We start from the raw sequence: 19,708 nt of genomic DNA, 5'->3' as shown, positions 1-19,708 counted from the left end.
ATGTATAATTCCGGGAAATATCATTCTGGGGCTTCTGAATCGGACTGATTCTCATGGTTTTGGATAACATCCATTCACTTACGTTCAACACCGGTGTAAAATAAGACTAAGTTGTGGAACACGTTGATTAAAGAAGCGTTCTTGTTCTCTTATAGACAGTTCCCCTTCTTCAGTCTAGAGTTCAGTCATGGGAAATGTGGAAAGTCAAAATGGGGACATTTACGGCGACGTGAGCGGACATCTCTCCCGTAAGCACTCGTCCCGCTCGCTCCGTGTCTCCAACAAGCAGCCAATCACGCGCCGCCCCCGCCACTCCTCTTCAGCCAAACAGGAGCATAGAAACTCTGACGCCTCGACCCGCTCCTCCAGCACCCCCAGCATCCCACAATCCTTAGCTGAGAGCAGCCTGGAACCGTTCAACGCCACAGATGCATTTGGAGGATTCAGCATCAATCCTCACTGGACACAACGCGTCGCTATGACAATGAGACCTGACTCCTATCAGAACGATGACGACCCCTTGGCAACACCAACCCCAGAAACTTCTGAAGCAGACACCATCCCCCATGATGGAGCAGAGGACTCCATGGGGGAGGGAGAGGAGGACGTCATCGGAGAGGTACGATACCTCCAGCGAATGTCCGAGGGTACGCGAGAGCCGGGGAGCTTCAAAAAGAAACGCTCCAAGTCTGCGGACATGTGGCGGGAAGACAGTTTGGAGTTCTCTTTGTCTGATCTGAGTCAGGAGCATCTGACCAGCACCGAGGAGATCATAGATGGAGGTGAAGAGGAGGAGGAGGAAGAGCAGTTCACACATCCTCGAGGCAATGCAGGTGAGGCAGGTGTGCAGGTGTGAAGGTCTTTAGCACATACAAACGCTCAGATACCTCATCCAGAACAAATCATTAACCTGGAAGACATCTTAAGATCTGTTTTCCCTCCAGGGAAACACTAAAATTTGTGAATGGACTTAACATCGTGTTAAATGTTGAATTTGATACATCAGGTAGTTTCTATCTACACTGAGAAGGTCAAACAGCTGGTGGACTCCCTGCTGCTCCAGATGGTGGCACAGCTCAGAATGATGTGTGTGTTCCCACACAGATGCTCCCATCAAAGGAATGTTCTGAAAGCCTCTGACATACGCACGCCAGAGTCACAAAAAGATACACACCCGTACACACACACAGGCATGGAGCGGCGCTGCTGCAACAACCTGTTTATGTTGCAGGCTCAGCTGAAAGGGCATCCTCCCTGGACCATCTGTGCAGCCAGCAGAGCCCTGGCCTGAGGGGGCAGAGGAGCCGCTACGCTAAAAACAAGAGGGAGGAAGACTGTGATGGAGACGGAGACGGCGAGGAAGGCTTGATGTCTCCTGGTGACGAGGATGGGGGTGTGTACGGCGCATTCACGCTGCCCTGCAGACGCTCCCACTGTCTGTCCGAAGGCCTGGCGGGACTCGGGATGACTGCTGCACCGTGCCCTGCTTTCCAAGGACGGCGTGCACAGACTACTCAGGTTTGATGGCATTTAATGAAAAACCAAGAATGATCGCCACATTTATTTCGTTGGAAGTGTGTGGCCCCTGTCTGAGCCTTGGTGACCACCTGTAGTGTCTTCACACGTGTTTTTTAAAGCAGGGCTTAACCTTTGCTGCCTACTAGGCCTCTCCAGTTTGTCACTGTGCTTCCTTCAAAGTGCATATTTGTAGTTGTGTAATGGGAAAAGCGATTACAAGGACTCACATCCAAATTGGCTGTGGGCATTACGTGTCCAATACTGGCCTGGTTTCTCCGTCCCCCTCTCAGAATGTAAAGCGTGAAAGCATCGTTTAAGCTGTATTGACAAACCACATAACCACTCCCCTGGAGACATGTGCACACGGGGTTGGAGAGAGCATCGCAGAGTTGCTAATTAGGGCATTAAATGGACAAAAACACCAGTATTTAGGGTAGTTTTCATGTGTCACTGTGAGAAAAAGTTACAAAAAGTGAAGTAAGTACCAAAATAGTGCAAAAGGCTTTTCTTTTAACTTTCCCCAATTCCCCAAACCCCCAAGCACCCTTGGATAGCATAAAACCCTAAGTGCTCATTATAAATTCATTGAGCCAGACTGTGGGAGTCTGGATATAAATAGGCCAACAACACAACAAAGGAAAGAGCACAAAAACAGAGGAAAAACTTTGGAGGAAGTGGGAAATCGGGCTCAGAACCAAAAGTGAGAGGCTTTGAATCAGAGCGTCTGGTGCCGCCTGCACACGTACAAATGTCTGTTGTTTCTCTGGCTGACAGGACATTTCAGGTGTTTTGGGCGAGGGGAGCGAGTACGGCGACAGCGGCATCGATGGCGTGGCCGCGGAGATAGACGGGGACGGCGAGCTGCTGTCTCGCCGCTGTAAGGCCATGTCAGCCTCCTTTTCTGTCTACTCGGCCACCGAGAGCAGCATCTTCAACGGCAGCGACAGCGGCAGCAGCAGCGCGGGAGGCGGAGAGGGGAGAGGTGGTGAGGGAGGCCGGGGCGGCGTGTACGAGAACTTCCGAAAGGAGCTGGACAATCAAGCCTGGGTCGGTTCCCTTGACTAAGTGCTGTTTTTTAAAAGAACAAAGGTTCTCTGGCTGATTGTAACGACGCCCATTTTCTGCCGTTCTGTCATCAGACCCAGCGAGGTCGAGACTGCACCGAGGAGAGTGATGAGCGGAGCAGCGGCACGCTCAGCAGCGCCTACCCATCGGACTCTGTGATTGGCTGCGCCCAGGGCACCGTGAGGAAGGCAGGGGCCCTGGCGGTGAAAAACTTCTTAGTTCACAAGAAAAACAAGAAGGTGGAACTGGCAACGAGGCGCAAATGGAAACACTACTGGGTCTCTCTCAAAGGTGTCACACCTGAATAGAACTATGTGTAAATGTCTAAAAAAACATGGATCATTCACACAGGATTACATCCTGTATCACATATTCAATTAGCTAAATAATTAGCACCACAAATAACAACTACTTAGTGCTTTAAATAAAACATTAGCATTAGCAAAGTCCCAGGGCTTAACTGCTGCATTCAGAGAAGCATCTGAAGCGTCTCCTCGCGCTCCTTTAGACAGTAATCTCATCAGCCTTAACACCGTCCACGTCCTTGGTTGTCACCTCTACTCTCCTCTTTCTGTGTGGCCTCATATTTACTCTGCTCAGCCTCATCACAATTTAATTTCATGCCTGTATCTGTGTCTAATCCAATCTGGTCAACGTGAAACGCAGAAGATACAGCATCTGTGGCTGCTTACGCCCCCCTCCTTTTATCACCCCCCCTAAGACACACACACACACGGTCTGCTCCTATTTCCTCAGACACGTTATGCATTTGTGTTAGTGATGGTTTGAATGTGTCCTTGCAGCTTGCAGACAGGAACCTTCTCATCATGTCTATTTGTTTTTTCCAACCTTTTTAAAGGGTGCACGCTCTTCCTGTACGAGTCCGACTGTCGTTCTGGAATCGACCACACCAGTGTTCCCAAACATGCACTCTGGGCTGAAAACAGCATCGTGCAGGCTGTTCCCGAACACCCCAAGAAGGACTTTGTCTTCTGCCTCAGCAACTCTGTGGGTGATGCTTTCCTCTTCCAGGTGAGAGAGATTTCAGATGCACACACAGGAAGTACAATAGAACTTAGGGTCGAGGAGGGGAGAGGGAGAGGGAGAAGGAGAGGGAGAGGGAGAGGGAGAGGAGACATTTTGTCCAACATGGGATTTAACCATGTGTCCAAGTGTCGTTTAACGTCTGACGCGTTGAAAGGCCACACTGTCACAGCGAGACAGTGATCCACCACAGCCACCATTGTTTCGTATTCAAATGTGTCTATTTGTATTCATGGCAGATGTCCACATGACATTAAGTCAAAGAACAGGTTAATAAGTGATTAAATAAAGATGACAAGATTTGATTTGCCATCCTATCACTCCCCTTTTTGACATTTCCTAATTTAATCTTTTGGATTTGAAACAATATGTGTGATTCAATTTCCTCCGTTCCTGTCAGACCTCGGGTCAAACGGAGCTGGAGAACTGGATCACGGCGATTCACTCGGCCTGCGCCGCCGCTCTAGCCCGGCAGCACCACAGGGACGACACCGTGCGCCTGCTGCGGACCGAAATCCGCAAGCTGGAGCAGAAGATAGACATGGACGAGAAGATGAAGAAGATGGGAGACATGCAGCTGTCCACGGTCACCGACGGCAAGAAGAGGAAGACGATCCTGGAGCAGGTACGGAGCCGCCCGGAGAACATTCCCATTCAGCTGCGAATGTGTGTGATCCTCATATGAACCCGATGAGATCAACAACCTCTCAGAACTGAGCTTTTCACACCCAGAAATCTTGACAATAAGCGCCTTTAAATCACAGCATCATCTGGACACAATCTTCTTGTGCAGCGTTTTCTCTGGTCACGGCTGCTAAAAGTGCAGCAGCACATGATGCCGTGCACAGATGACCGTGCAGGTGAAGCTGAGGCCCCGCCCACAAAACCTCCCAGGTGCAAGAGTAGTTTTCAGACCGGCGGCAGCTGGAATCTCAAAGCTCTGACTGGCTTTCACTGAAAACATAGCTGGTAGTTTTACTGTTGGACCTGCTGCTGAATGTTTCTGTCCAACTATTTGGATGACAGTCAGAATAAATCTGCTGTGTTGGGTAAAACGGCACCGATAGGTGGCTCACTCGTGCACGTATTTTACATTCTCCTGAGAAAACACATATTTTAGGCAGGAACCAGCACTAACAGGCCTAAAGTGTGTTTGGCTGCCTGTTCCTGTGACTTCATGTGTTCCACCCCCCCGATCCACCCATCGAGCACAGCGGGTCAGCTCACTGCGGGGGTTGTACTGAGTAATATTTTCCACAGTGGCGGACTCCTACATATCAAGACGAGAATTCATCCCTTTTGTTTGTATCACAGTTTAATCAGCAGCCATCTTGTGTAATCATAGATGCATATTTGACACCGTGTTCCTGGTCTCCTCTGTTAGATCTTCCTTTGGGAGCAGAACTTGGAGCGGTTTCATATAGATTTGTTCCGCTGTCGATGCTACCTGGCCAGTCTTCAAGGCGGAGAACCTCCCAATCCCAAACGCCTGCTGGGCTTCGCTTCCCGTCCCACAAAGCTGGCCATGGGACGCCTGGGCATCTTCTCCGTCTCTTCCTTCCATGCACTGGTAATAAATCACCCACTCCCTCCTATATCCACTCTATTTGTCTGAATGTTGAATCTATTTTGATTTTGCTTCTCCTCACCCACAAATCTCTGGATTAGAGCATAAATGAGGTGAAGTATCCCTGAGTTAGAGTTGCGTAAGCGCTTCCCACCAGTGTTGGTGTACTTGACTGTTCACAAGCAAGATTTGGGTTGCATAACACGCAGCAGGCGACAGCTTGTATCTGGGGTTTCCTGACAAGTTCAAATGCTTTAGATTGGGCCAAATCCTGACAAGGTGTCACATTTCGTTTCCAGTCCAAATGCCTCAGAGTGAATCAAAAATCCACAGCCCATAAAATGAAGTATTGCATGACTCCGGCAGCCCAAAGTGAGCTGAGCCAGAATAATTAGTTCCTATTTTGGACATTGGTCCAACAATTGCTTCTTTGTCTCATTTTGAACCTCTTAGTCCAGAGGTTTTATTAGATGTTCTGCTTCCTCCAGTAGGTTTGGACCCCAGGGTGCATGTTATAAAGTGCATTTACTGTGTTTAAACTGATTAGTGCAACTCCCAGAGGTGCCGGTCCCAGACATCACTCCCAACAGGGGAAATTAAGTTTAAAATCAATGACACGGTTCATTTGGTAGTAAATTCTAATGTCGGCCGGGAGTAGCCTTTTAAGACAATGGGAAATTAATTAAATCAATCCCAATATGAAGAAAAAAAGGAAAGAAACCTGGAAATGTGGTTAAATATTTGTTAGCCTGCGTGTGTCGTCCTCACGTGGTGCCGCTGGGGCAGCAGCTCGGTTGTTGTCTTACGTGTCACCTTGAGCGCTCCGAGAACGCCAAGAAAGGCGCGTCGCCACGGCTGGAATGTGATGCGTGGATCCGAGCCAGATATGGCAGAGAACAAAAGAACGGAGCAGAAGGAAAGAGATGGAAACAACCTGCGCACACACACATTCGCGCACGTTTGTGGACTCACACATTCAAACAACATCAGAGATCGATGGGATTTTTCTTGTGATCGCTGGATCAATACCAACTCTGTAACTAAGCTGCCATCCCTGAGGCGCTTTCCCACAAACAGGCTTAACACCCTCTGTTCTGTTGACCCCCTCAACACACACACACACACACGCACACACACGCACCCTCATATCTTTTGTGTTTTCCCCCCTCCAGCTTCCTCCTTGCCTTATTTTCTTCCCCGCTGTTCGGTTCCATTTTTTCCTCCATCTTTCCTCCAACTCCATCCCTTCTGTGTTCGCCAGCAACGTCCTCGTATTCTCCCAGGTTATAAATTATACTCCTGAAAATATTGTGTCATGAATAATCAAGAATAGAACAGAATAAAAAAAGGCTGATTCATGATGATATCGCAGCGTTCATCATTATTCATTCATGTAAATCAATTCAAATTTCTTTTATATTGCACCTTGCTGCAGAAACCCCTGTTATTGCTGATGGTTGGCATCTGAAGCTGATATAGACACAGTCTCTGGAACAGAGGCTGCTCCTTTCATAAATATAGTGCTGGAGACAATTTGACCTATCGAGGCTGATGTGTGAAGTTTATCAGCAGCGACTGGTGGAGAGATAACCACACGGCCACATACGCGTGCGTCGGAGTATATGTGGTATCTGGATGTCATATATGGAGGCAGAGCAGCTTAAAGCTCAGTGGTTTAAAGAGAATTAACCCAGAAATGCCAAACGTGTCTTCGGTTAGATGTGATGTAGGTCGCAGAAAGAGAATAGAGGGCAAACGTGCTGGATGGGTGATGTCACATGTGCGTTTTCTCCTCTTTATGGCACATTTATCCCTTTCTTTTAAAAAAAAAAAAAATCTAAATAATCACTCATTTAGGTGTCCGCTCGCACGGAGAGCAGCCTCAGGAAGCGGAACCAGGCGGTGCCGCGGACCTTCAGCAAACGCCGCAGCCGTTTTTCCTCTCTGTGGGGTCTGGACACCACCTCCAAGAGGAAGACAACGGGGCATCCTTCCATCAATCAGGCAAGCTTCCCACTGCGATGGCGCCTCGCTGCAGACGCCGCTCTCCTTTGCTCCGTCGCCGCGGTGGCGCTGCCGTTTCACCTGATTTTACTGTTGCAGGTGTTCGTGGACGGGATGGAACCGGCGAAAAAGCCACTGGCGCGCATGTTTGAGGACTCTGCCAGTGAGAAAGCCGTAAGAACCCAAATCTCTCTGTTTTATAGCTGCTGCTGCTGCTGAGATGCAGGTAGACCTCCATTTTTAGCGCTGCCGGCCTGCGGCGAGACAGGAAAGATGCCAAAACGTGGGGAGTGGTGCTGTAAGAGCGAAGAAGGGTCTGTGGAGCACTGTCTTCGCTGGAGTTTCACAGTAGTGCAGCAGCTCTTCTGTAGCTCCAGGCTGCCTTCCTGTCACTTCTTGCCTTTCTGATACCCTCCCATGAAAAGCCACTGGGGCATCTGATAAGGCTCTGTGCTTTGATAATAGGTTATGGGCTTTTGAAAAGCCCGGAGCCATCAATGCCTCTTTTCATCCCACTGACGCCTCTTGTGCTCTGTTGCCTCATTCCATTTGGGGCGGTTGATTATCCGGAGTCTCTTACTTTATTCAGTGATCCTTTCTTAAATCTCTACATTATGGAATATGAGGAATGTTGGCGATCAGCTGCAGTTTCCTGTACTAAAGTCTTCTGTCCAAAAACTTATGAATATGAACAGCTCTAGGTCTGAAGCCAAATAGCAGGAATTCATAATGTCAAGCATTATTTTCGGATCAGTGCTGACAGAGTCTCATCTCTTCATTGCTCCCAGTGATTCTGGCTCATTGTCACATTTTTATAGGTTATCAGGAGGTACATCTCCCCTCTTATCCAACCACTTTATCTTGGTTTGATCTGATCAGATTACTCATATTTGATGGCCTTTTCTTCAGTCCTCGGTGGTTCATAGAGCATTTCTGCCAATGTTAACTAGGGGATTAATATCAGAGGGGATATTAATGAGCAGAAATATCTAAGAAATCAAATATTGTCTAAAGATATCTAAAAATTCCAGTAGTGCGGTGAGTCAGAGCTTAATAATGAATTTATGTGAACTGTTAGGGAAAATGTCCAATTACCCACGGGTTCTGCATGGACGAGCTTGCCAGCTCCATATTTTATGAGGAGTGGTGGAAGAGATGAGGGGGTGATGGGAGATACAAGCTTCTGTCTGAACTTAGTGAATAAGAAAAAACTGCACTGTAGCTCTAACACGGGCCTCAGCGGCACCATGGGAGATTGATTTCCTTCCACCCACGTCCAGATTGAGCTGGCAGTGCATGAAGATCACGGTGGAGCAATGCACAGGAAGCACATTCATCACAGAGCTGGAACGCCGCATCAGAACTTCTGCAGTGGCGTTCCAGCTCTGTGAAGCCGCATCAGAACTTCTGCAGTGGCGTTCCAGCTCTGTGAAGCCGCATCAGAACGTCTGCAGCATTTCTTCCACATGTTGACATCTGACGTCTTTCTTTTTTTTTTTTCTAGTTCTTTGGGGGAATCCCGTTAATGACATTAAAATGGAGTGGGAGAGACAAAGAGAGCTTAATGTGCTTCTCAGGAGCCCCCAACCCCCAGTAGAAGCATCCTAGATGGGCCAGGAGGGGAGCCAGATGGTGCTGAGCAGGGTTGGGGAGTTGGGGGGGTTGGGGGAAGGTAGTAGTTACGGCCCCGGGTCTGTTGTCTCAGAAAAATCTATATGAAAGATCTGGTGTAAATATGTTGGGTTGGAGCAGATGCATACATTAATGCTTGACGTCTGCCTGTGTTTGCTACTCAATAAACTCTATTTTTATTTGATTCATCCCACTTTTACACGCTGAAACAGGCCAGATTGTCAAAAGTCATGGCGTGAATGTAAGATGGGGAGTGATGTGAAGATAGAAGCGAAGGGGCGGCAGAAGGAGAGGCAATGATTAGTGAGGGGTGGAGGAGTCTGGGGGGGGGGTCCTGGATGCCATTACCTGAAAGGATTAGATAAGGTATCGGTGACAGACAGCGTGGGGTCGCGCAGATGACGTCTGTGGAACCTGATCTGGGCAGAGAGGCCGTCACAGCTGCCAGCTTGGTGGAGGTCAGGCCAGTGGTCGACAAGCCCAGATCCCATCACACCCCCCCACCCCCACCCCCACACACATCCAGACATGCATACCAGCACAGGGAGACTAATGCATCAGGAGATTCTCATCAAGGCAGACGAATTCGCTGGTATTCGTGTGAGCTGGAACGGAGGATAACGAAGAAACAAGAATCTCACACGTTTTGCTGTGTTTGTGCTTCCAGAAGGAGAAGGAGGGCTCGGTGAAGAGTCTCCCTCAGCAGAACCAAGACAGTGACATTTGGGTCCCTGAATACCTGACGCCCTCCTGGGTTTGTTTGCCCAACAACCAGCCCATCCTGGTGGTCATACAGCCCGGGGAGACGGTGCTGGAAGTCCTGAGTGCCACCTGCAAGGTTTGGAAACTGCTGATGTTAATGCAAAGGCTTCATTCGTTTAAGGTCAAAGTGATGAGTGAGAAGACTCTGATAGAGGTATTTAACAGATTAAAACCAAACAAACGGGAAAACAGCAGTTTTACTAGTCAATCATTCTTTTTAACGGGGTTGTTCCAAACTCTGCTACAGGAATGAGTCTCACAGAAGCCTCCATCTTGTGCATCCCTGCTGCTTTCAGAGGGATAAAATCATCCTTAAGAACCTTAAGAACTCCCTTCACTTCAGAATAGCAGGAAAACAACAATTAGGCGTGTGTGATCAGAGGACATCTTCTTGAGAGTCAGTCTTAATATCTGGATAAATCCCAGACGTGAGTGCCAGAGTCTGACAGCCTCGGCAACATTTCCTTACACGATCGCTCAGACGACGTCCTCCAAACAGCCCCGTCCCATCAGCTCTCTCTACATTCCCGTGTCTCCCTAATTGGTCTCAGTCGGAGATGCGCTGATAATGTAAGTTAATGATTCCTATACGCTCCGATCAGCATCTGCGCGGGTGTTTGTGTGCACGACATAAGCGAATGACAGGGAAGCGAAGCCTGTCGTCGCAGCCCCCGAGTGCAGCCCACAGCAGCCATCCCAGAGGATTAGAGGCACGATTGAAGCCGTTCACGTTCCTTTTATCCCTTCTGTGTCTCGGAGTTTTGAAGATGTTGGCTATCGTTTGTGTTTTCTGTCTTGTTTCCTTCAGACCCATAAGTTAGATCCCTCCAACCACTACCTGCGCGTGAAGGTGTGCAGGGAGGGACAGACGCTCGTTTATGTTCCTAAACTTGAAGAGGACGTCTCTGATGTGGTGAGGAAACACACAGGAGTAACAACTCACTGGGGATCTGATGACCACCTGATTCCAGTCAGCATCCGATTTGAATTTTTCCATATTACTTGGTTACACAAACAACACAGGAAGTGACCTTGGCCCCTCATTATTCAGGCACCGTAAAGCTTGTGATGAACTGTCTTTGCTTTGTTGGTGTTACGCTGAACCCTCTCAGAGCAAAGTCGCTGCTGAACTGTCTTTTTCCTCCAGAGGCCTTTGATCAGCAGCTCGTTTCCGCCCTCTTTCATCCTCAGCCGGCGATAATACACTATTATTTCTCTGAAGACCGCAGCCTTCTGTTCCCCTCTGCTGCCGTGTACACACAGCTGTGTCTGTACTCTCCCCCAGCGCGAGGTCAAAAACCACGTCTGACTTCTCAGGAGCGACCTGGATTTTGAGCCTCTTCTGTGACGGCGCCGTCAAGGAGCCTGAATAAAACATGACTCTGTCCATCCCTTATTTAATGGATAACATGACCTTGGCTTTGTTCAAAAGTACGGCACTTTTTGGCCAACTGCATATCATTTCCTTTGTGTTTGCAGCTCTACAAAGAGATTGAGATTTGCACCAAAGACACAAAAGTGATCCGGTTTGACAAGGCCGAGTCCTGCAGCGCCGGCTACGGTAACCTTGAGTTCTACACTGTCACTGCGTTCTGCCGTAAAGTTCCAGAGTGTCAGCGTTTTAATGATCCATCTTGGATAAGAAACTTTCTTATGTGCATCCATTGTGTGACGCCACCATAGACTCTGGCGCTCTTGAACAGGGAGGGGCATGAGGTCTTCCACTCCCACAGCCTGTCTGTTCACGTTACCCTGCACTGATTAAATCAGCTATGTGACATAACCGGTTGATTGCTGAACGTTTCCCTTTTATTATGGCCATCTGCAGGTTTCTCTGTGGAGGTTGTAGACGAGGACGGGACGCAGCAGCTCCACATTACTGAGGTGAAACCAGACAGCCTGGCCTCGGCTAAAGGTACCGACTAATAAACATATATTTCCAGTTTCTTTCGTGAGAAGGTTGTGTCCTGTTAGTGTGTGCACATGCCTGAGTGGTGGAACACCTGATCCCACATGACGTTTTATCAGTGCAGCTTTGGATGACTGCGCTGCATCAGCTGCTGACTCAGCGCAGCAGTACGACCTCGGGACTCGAGTGGATAGAAAACTTAATTCCTTTCCCTCAAAAACTAAAAGAAAATCTTGAATATAAATGTGAGCTGTGGGATAAGGAGTTAAACACTGCATAGTAGTGACACCTTTGTTCTGTTTTGTGAGAGCAAAGAAGCATGTTTGCAAAGCGAGTGTGCAGATAACCTTCCAAAGCCAGAGCAAACCGATGGGTCTGATAAGCTCACCACCTCCCTGTAAATACCAAGCTAATGTATAGAAAATAACAAGCGCCACTACTGTGCCCCGGGGTCAGAACGAGGTTACTCAACTGTGAGATTGTGTCCCCCAGTGCAGCATTAGCATTCTAAAAGCTAATAGCCTAGCACACTGCCAGCTGCCAGCGCACACGTCTGCGCTCTTTTTACTTTTGTGTGTATGAACGGAAATGGAAAAGAGAAGGTACTTGTGGCACCCAGACAACACAGTGTTGTCCTTTTGGGACGTTACGCTATTCCGCTCCGCCGCGCTGACTCACAGACGGGAATATGTGGGGCAGGACACATCGTGAGGCTGAATGGGAGAGCGTGTGATTTACAGAATGTGACTAGAATGAGTAGAAAAGATTGTGCTTCGAAACTCCTGCAGGGCATCTGCAGAAACCAGGCCAGCGATGGACGAGCGCTCCCAAAGGCTCTTCCCCCTCCCATCCATTCTTCTCCCGCTGTAATTCCCCCCGCAGACACGTGCGCACGCAAACACACTCTCAGCGCACACAGTCCTGCGTAGTATGTGGCCGGGGGAGGGTTATCTCCCTCTGTCTGATAAAGACTCTGCTACAGCTGACATTTCACGACCCAGACATCTAGGTCATAACTCCGGGGTAAATGTGTGCCATGTGTGTCTAATGCAACCCAGTTGGAGTAGACGTAGAATTATGAGCGCCGGATCACCCGATATAGGCGCTTTTACCGGTGACAGAGGCCCTGTAATGAGTCAGGAGTCAGAGGAGAGCAGGGCCAGCAAACAGGCTGCTCATAATCGGCTTTTTATTTAAAGTCCACATCAGGAACAGGCTGTCAAAATCTGCCCAACAGCCGTCATAACCCATCATGCTTGTTGGATAAAGTCTTCTACTAACTGCTCTGCTTATTAGGTGCTAATTAGTGGTTCTCTGCTTCATCCCGAAGCTCTGCGAAGGTTTACAACACCTGCTTATTCAGAAACTTTGTATTTCCTTCAGGTTTGAAAGTCGGGGATGAAATTCTGCTGCTGAACGACAAACCCTCCTCTGCTCTCCGCATGGAGGACATGAGGGCGGCGTTTGTGAACCCGGCGCTGACCCTGAGCATCAGCACCCTGCCTGAGCTCCACCCACAGTCGCTCTGCTCTGCCCCGCCGCGGCGCAGCGACTGGGAGCAGGATCCCTCCACGGACATCTTCTCCCAGAACCAAGGTAAACACAGCAGCTCCGTTCTAATACTGAAGCGGAGTCTTGGTTAAGAACATAAAACAAGCAGACGCTGCAGGAGCAATCACCTCCAGTAATTATGCATGGATGCTGTCTGCTACACGACCTCCAGACAGACCCGGCTCCGCTCTGACCCGTTCTTTTTATCTGTGCAAGGGCGCCATTTGTATTCCTGATAAAGTGGCGCATGCAGTCTGCAGCCTGACAGCCTGGCGTTGTTTAAACAGCGACTCTGGGAGGAATGAATATTAATAGGTGCCCCTTCAGTAGTCGGGAGCTGTCACTTAGTCGGGTACGCCATATGCAGGGGCTCGGATGGAGCACGGAAACAATGGAAGCCAGATAGAGGTTACCGGTGATGTCATGGCAAATGGGTGCGAATAAAAAACCTGCAGCGATGTTTTTGTGTAAACGACATCCTGTTTTCTACAGTTGTAACAAAATAAAGACAATATTTCCAAGGGTCACATGAAGATCCTGTAGTATCAAGTTTAAAGAGCAGTCGCTCACACGCAGATTCCAGCCGTGCTAAACTGCATCAACGTCTTCGCAGAGGACATCCTGGACGAGGTGTCGGTACTGACGCTGACGAGCCCCGATGAGACCCTGGAGGAGGGACCTCAGCTGCTCCTGCAGAGCCCCGCAGGTCCCCAGGAAGGCAAAATCTCCGTGGGAACCGCTCAGAAGGTAGGCTGCATCAAACATGGCCACAGATATGATAAGATTGTTTGATCCTGTGGATCAGAGCTAAAGGAGATGTGGGAGGGACCAAAGTCCACCCGGACGAACGTCCCCAGCAGGTGCTGCGCTCAATGATTTGCAGCTTTTACTATCTGACAGAGGACGCACCTGTAATAGAACTGTGCTAACATGCACAAACAGTCATCCAGACATGCTGAGAGGCGCTCCTGCGTGTGTGTGTGTGTGTGTGTGTGTGTGTGTGTGTGTGTGTGTGAGTGTGTGTGTGTGTGTGTGTGAGTGAGAGAGAGAAATGTGAGCAGATGTGTAATAGAGAGATGGAGGCAGGCAGGTGAGTGAAAGCACCAGTGAATTGTATCATCTTCTAATTAACAGCATGTCTGGACCGATCAGCGTTGCCGCTATGATTGCTGGGACGCCCCCCCGCCCACCCCCGCCCCCACCCCCACCCCCACCCAGCGTGTCACTTCCATTACCCCACCGAGGTCTCCAGTGGATCTGGTTTTGTGCTCACAGATTTGAACAAAAACGGAGAGACGCGTCGATATGTGTCACTGAGTTTGGGTCTGGGACTTGAACTAATAGATGAGGTCAGCGCTGGCTGCGGTCTAGACCCAAATCCTGACGGATAGCTGTGATTGTTTGACTCCAATGTGCCAGTTTTAGTTGGGAGCAAAGCATACGCAGATGAGAGGGAGGGACAGATCCGCTCGGCTGGACGGGGACCCACGTCTCTCGCTACATTTCATGTGTGGAAATCTTTTTAGTGGTTCTTAACTTGATGAAATGGCTTGAACCCCAATTTCCAATTAAAATTTAAAGGGCCTGCTGCGCTATTTTAAGCTCCTGGTGTCTGTAGAGCAGGAAGAAACCCCCCAAATCTGTTCTGACAAGTGAAAGAGGGGAGAAGTGCAGCAGGATGGATTTGTAGCTCTGCTGCAAACACAAATATAGAAACACGCAGCGGTCTTGGCTGCATGTTGTTACACTGAGTCAAGGCTGAATGGAGCATTTTATCACCATTTACAACACATGCGACATATTTTAACTTACAACTTCACCAGAAGATCCCTCACAGCTGAATCTGCCGTCATTTTAACTCCTCCACGATTCATTCGTCCTCGTGGTTTCTGTCCGTTCTCACTTCCAGTCCTTTCCCATTGTGTCCATCTCCTGTTCCTCCGATTTGTCTCGATTTCTTTGCCCCCTCCTCAGTCTCTCTCTCTGCTGCTCATTACCATCAACAGCATGAGGCTTGTTCTGGCTCTGGAGCAGCTCTGCTTCTTTAACTCTCCGGCCGGCTGTGAGCGCCGACCTCATCCTGGAGCTCTTGAACATTGTCCTTCATCAGCGAAGGAATCCCAAACTTTCCACCGTCTCCTCAGTGCTTGGCGGTAAGGCAAGAAAAAATAATCAATATTGGCTGTAATCCGTTATGGATTCATTCCCCTCAGTCTTTATCTTTGGGAAACGTCTCGGAGGCGGCGAGGGCTGCATCTTACCCCATTTCACCCACTGCCTGCAGTCACGTTTTGGCAGGAGTGAGGCAAAAGCAGCAAAGTGGGACGATTTTAATTATTCCCACATTCTAATTACTTCATTCTCCACAGTGTTTGACATCATTTAGTGGATATAAATGAGTCTGTGCTTAGCCAGAGGAAACAGAGGGATTCATTATTTTAGACAAAGACGATAAGCCAGCCAGAAAATAAAACTGTGATTGCTTGTGATTGTGGCGATAATGGAGATGACGGTGATTGCTGGTGTTCCCAAAGGTGTAGCCCCCGACAAGTGCTGGTTATAATTGAGGAACCACTTTCAATTTGGCTGAGGGGCATTCGAATGGGGAAATGACAGAAAGGAACGGAGTGGTGCTTTTTCATTAAAATGTTGTTTTGATTGACTCCTGGTGATGCGGTTTTGGCCAGTCTAATGTATACACATTTAACATGCTAATTATGGTATATAATGGGAAAAGGTAATTGTGTTTGAATCTTTAGTGCTCCTCAGTTATTAACTGCCCCGCGCCGTTGTTGCTGTTTCTAATCTGTCCACCAGAGGGCGCACTGCGCCGAGCGTGAACAAGCAGTAGGTTTACAGCACTCAGTCAAGTCTTATCACCCTTTTATCTTAATGCTTTCCTAATCAATTATTGGTTAATATTGTTCAGTCTTTTAATGCTGCATGCTTTCAATAAATTAAAGACAAACCTTCATACCTCTGATTTTCCCAAGTGAAAGTGGGAACGCTGACGTAATGCTTGTGCATAAATTTGTGCCATCATACGAATCAGTCTTTCCCCAGAGATTAACCGATTAAAGGCCCCCTGTGTGCCATGCCATGGAGCCTATCCCATCATTCCTCGTAGGGATTTTCTGATGTGCGTGTTATGTCAATATCAGGCGTAACTGAACTTTGAGACGTTCCCTCCCTGACAAGTCCCAGCCTGCTGTCTTTGTCAGCAGAATGTTCGCAGACTGGACTGGATCCCGCTCGTGCTATCAGACTTGCCGTCATTACTCATATTTAGGTTTTTACACACGGAGATGTGCATGAACGTGAGCGAGGTGCTTCTGTGTGACCGGGTGGACATCATCTGTGCGTCGCCGGGCTTCTCTCGGGCCCAGTTCAGCTCACAGGTCTGAGAGCAGGTCTCTGCTCGCCTTCCTGCTCCTCCCTCATGCTGCGCTTCAGTCTTTCTTCCTCAAAGCTGTTTTGTGCCCTGAGCCTCAGTTGTTAAAGAGCGACGCTTCGTCTTTGGGTAAAGTTATTTGTGTTCTGGACATTCCTTCCTAAGCTTCCTAAACCTTTTGTCTCCTTGCCGCCTGCTTCCATCTGTCTGTCTGCTCTTCTGTAACCTGAGGAGCTCCAACACTGCGCTGCATGTCTGTCATTTACTGATGAGCAAAATAGATTCTTTTTTAATTAGATATGAGTTTTCACCCCATTATCAACAGGTTTCCTTCTTTTCTCCACTAATCTCTGCTCTCTGGTGGGTGTCACTTAAGGCTGCGGTTCGGAAATAAAACGGTAAACAATAAAGAGACGTGGGCAGAAAGTGAATTCCCACTTTGGTAGCTGCAGATAATCTCCAGCCGTACCTGCTTTGACAGAGACGGAGAGAGCGAGCGAGCGAGAGAGAGAGAGCGCCTCCACCCACTGCTTCCTCACCTCTCTGCCTCCCTCTTTCTCCTCCCACTTCTTCTCTTGCAATGCTGTGTCGCGTTCTCTGCTGCTGTGCTTCTCCCTAACACCTGGACAGAGGTGAGGAGAGCAGAGATGAGCCGTTGGTGTTCAGACCGATGAAGTGGCGCCCCAGTCCCTTCGGTCGAGCCGTGACGCCAAATCAGAGACTTTTAGACATTTGGTGAAGCCCGACTCTCCTGAACCATGCGAGGAAATGAGCCCTTCCCTCCTGAAGACCTTCTCTGGGAATGCTGGACTGGAGAGCGCCGCTTGATTTCTGATTGAATTCCGTTTGACCTTGGAGCATGTCAGCCTTCAGGAGGAGCAGGAACTCCAAACGCTCCACGGAATCCACCCGGGGCGTGCTGCAGCTGGTGAGCCCCGTGTGACTGTGCTGTTTCTGATGTTTCTGGCAACGCTACCAGCGAGGTTAGAAGTTCAGGCCCCGGCAGAGCCGTTAGGAGGATGTGGAATGTTACCATTTCGTAAACAGGCCGACCTGGCTGCTTCACCGAGCAGTAAGAGGCGCACTGGGGCTCCGTGCACGTCTCTGTTCAGCTATGTGCTGGGGACACGGCGTGCTTCTCCGTCCCTTCTCTCCCTCATCCTCATCCTTCGCTCCCATCATCTACCTGCCATCATGGTTGTGTGTCCAGTAATCAACAAAGGGAGGAGGGATCGATGTTGCGTCTCGATACCCACCATCCTCATGTTGTACTGGCATCATCATGTGACCACTTTTGCATAAATGCTCTCACATGACCTATACGAGCGACTTTTGAGTGTGTGTGTGCGTGCGCATGTGTGTGTGTGCGTGCAGCACGCTGGTTTGAATACCAGAGTGGAACATTGTGGTTGGCATCGCTGCAGCTCCACTGGAGGAGAGCCATGAAATCAGGAAAGGCAAGTCCCCATCTGAGCTCTAACAAGTGATGCAGGGAAGCGTTGCCAGACTGCAGCTGAGGAACTCCTTCAGCGTCTCCCAGCAGACGAAGAGTGACAGAAACTGGTTGTACTGGTGGCGATTCTGAGGACAAGGGCCGGCCCACGGTGTTGCTGAGAATCTCCCGCACCTCCCGCAGGACGGGTCTGTTCCACGAGGAGAGGAGCGCTCTCTCCTCCAACAATCCAAACCTTTTCTTTCTCCAACGCCTCTTTCAGTGCAGCTCATCATGAGTTTTGCTACGTCAGCATAGCTGCTCCTCAACATCCCCATTTAGAATGATGAAGCCTTTGCAGTTACTGTTTGTGTGTGACTTTGCATTTTTGTTCCCCTTTTTAAAATGTCACTACTCACTTTTGCTTGAAACGGGTCCAGGGAAACCAAATCAGGTGGATTTAATCCAGCGTTAGCTTAGCATAGATCACTGCATCGGTCATACTGGATGGAGTGGAACATGATCACATGCTGCCCCCTCACTTCCTGGGTTTTCTGCATCTGCAGCTTGAGCCGAAGCGCTCCACATCCCCAGACGTGCACGTTAGGATTCCAGTGCTTCCGTGTCTGGAAACTGATCCCTGTCTGCTTCTTTTGCAGAGCACGGAGCAGGTCGCTACTTTCCGCCGCAGCCTCCATGACATGAACCCCCTGGAGTGCCCTATGTCCTCCTCCTCCTCGTCTTCATCGTCCTCCCTCTCTCCGAGCCCCGTGTCTGCCTTGCCGCCCACGCCGGGCCCCGCCGCCCAGCGGCAGCTCTCCCACGCCGACAAACTCCGCAAGGTCATCAACGAGCTGGTGGAGACGGAGCGGACTTACGTCAAAGTCAGTGTTTTTACAGCACGGAGGGAAAGCTGAGCGGCACAAATAAGCTGCTCTGCTCCTGTTCCACCCACCCTGGTTCAGCCCTCGCTGACAGACGGTCGACCTTGTCTGTGCTTTCAGGACCTGAGCTGTCTGATAGAACGCTACCTGACGCCTCTGCAGAAGGAGAGCTTCCTCACGCAGGATGAGGTACGTTTCTTCACGTTCCTTCTCAGTCCAGGCTGTTACACAACTGTATCGGAGAGGAGCTGATGTCAGCGCTTTGATATCGCAGCTGGACATTTTATTCGGCAACCTGGGGGAGATGGTGGAGTTCCAGTTGGAGTTTCTCAGGACGCTGGAGGATGGAATAAAGCTGGTCCCTGATCTGGACAGGCTGGAAAGAGTGGAGCAGTTTAAGGTACCCACTCTATCTGCTGTGTGACTGGTCCCTTCACGAAAGGCACTGAAAGTGTGTATAACTCCTGAAATTATAACTTTGGTTCCACAGAAAGTGCTGTTTTCTTTGGGGGGCTCGTTCCTTTATTACGCCGATCGCTTCAAGCTCTACAGCGCCTTCTGTGCCAGCCACACCAAAGTCCCAAAGGTCCTGGCAAAAGGTAGAATCAGGGAGAAGCTCCTGCCGGCTCCTCTGATGGGGGCTCGTGGGAATAAAATAAATGTTTCATCCGATTCTTCGATGCTTTCCAATCCTCTGTATCTAGTCTGGCATCGCGTTGACCCCTGAAATGTCTCTGCTCTTCCAGCGAAAACCGACTCCAATTTCAAGGCCTTCCTGGCCGAGAGGAACCCCAGACAGCAACACTCGTCCACCCTGGAGTCGTACCTGATCAAACCCATCCAGAGAGTTCTGAAATACCCTCTGCTGCTGAAGGAGCTCTACTCCCTCACTGACCCTGACAGCGAGGAGCACTACCACCTGGATGGTAAACACGGCCTCCTGCCCTCG

The 19,708-nt window shown here is 49.4% G+C and overlaps 1 protein-coding gene across 6 annotated transcripts in view; it reads left to right on the top strand.

The window, feature by feature from the left end:
* Positions 1 to 19,708, top strand: part of LOC101079238 (T cell lymphoma invasion and metastasis 1) — a 35,015-nt gene that overhangs the window by 11,385 nt on the left and 3,922 nt on the right. For 4 of the 6 annotated variants that reach the window (XM_029848363.1, XM_029848362.1, XM_029848361.1 and 1 more), the window contains 20 exons: positions 156 to 833; positions 1,232 to 1,518; positions 2,293 to 2,565; positions 2,658 to 2,874; positions 3,443 to 3,615; positions 4,028 to 4,252; positions 5,012 to 5,197; positions 7,052 to 7,198; positions 7,298 to 7,372; positions 9,498 to 9,668; positions 10,401 to 10,505; positions 11,072 to 11,153; positions 11,421 to 11,507; positions 12,885 to 13,097; positions 13,666 to 13,799; positions 18,535 to 18,759; positions 18,880 to 18,948; positions 19,034 to 19,159; positions 19,250 to 19,358; positions 19,506 to 19,685. In XM_029848363.1, coding sequence (XP_029704223.1) covers positions 188 to 833; positions 1,232 to 1,518; positions 2,293 to 2,565; positions 2,658 to 2,874; positions 3,443 to 3,615; positions 4,028 to 4,252; positions 5,012 to 5,197; positions 7,052 to 7,198; positions 7,298 to 7,372; positions 9,498 to 9,668; positions 10,401 to 10,505; positions 11,072 to 11,153; positions 11,421 to 11,507; positions 12,885 to 13,097; positions 13,666 to 13,799; positions 18,535 to 18,759; positions 18,880 to 18,948; positions 19,034 to 19,159; positions 19,250 to 19,358; positions 19,506 to 19,685 — 3,730 coding nt within the window. In that variant the 5' untranslated portion in view covers positions 156 to 187. The remainder of the gene's footprint in view (positions 1 to 155; positions 834 to 1,231; positions 1,519 to 2,292; positions 2,566 to 2,657; positions 2,875 to 3,442; positions 3,616 to 4,027; positions 4,253 to 5,011; positions 5,198 to 7,051; positions 7,199 to 7,297; positions 7,373 to 9,497; positions 9,669 to 10,400; positions 10,506 to 11,071; positions 11,154 to 11,420; positions 11,508 to 12,884; positions 13,098 to 13,665; positions 13,800 to 18,534; positions 18,760 to 18,879; positions 18,949 to 19,033; positions 19,160 to 19,249; positions 19,359 to 19,505; positions 19,686 to 19,708) is intronic. The other 2 variants (XM_029848365.1, XM_029848364.1) reach the window with 1 other exon arrangement.

Source organism: Takifugu rubripes, chromosome 15 (genome assembly GCF_901000725.2).
Source record: "Takifugu rubripes chromosome 15, fTakRub1.2, whole genome shotgun sequence".
Lineage (NCBI taxonomy): Eukaryota > Metazoa > Chordata > Actinopteri > Tetraodontiformes > Tetraodontidae > Takifugu > Takifugu rubripes.
This window is presented reverse-complemented; position numbering and strand designations above follow the sequence as displayed.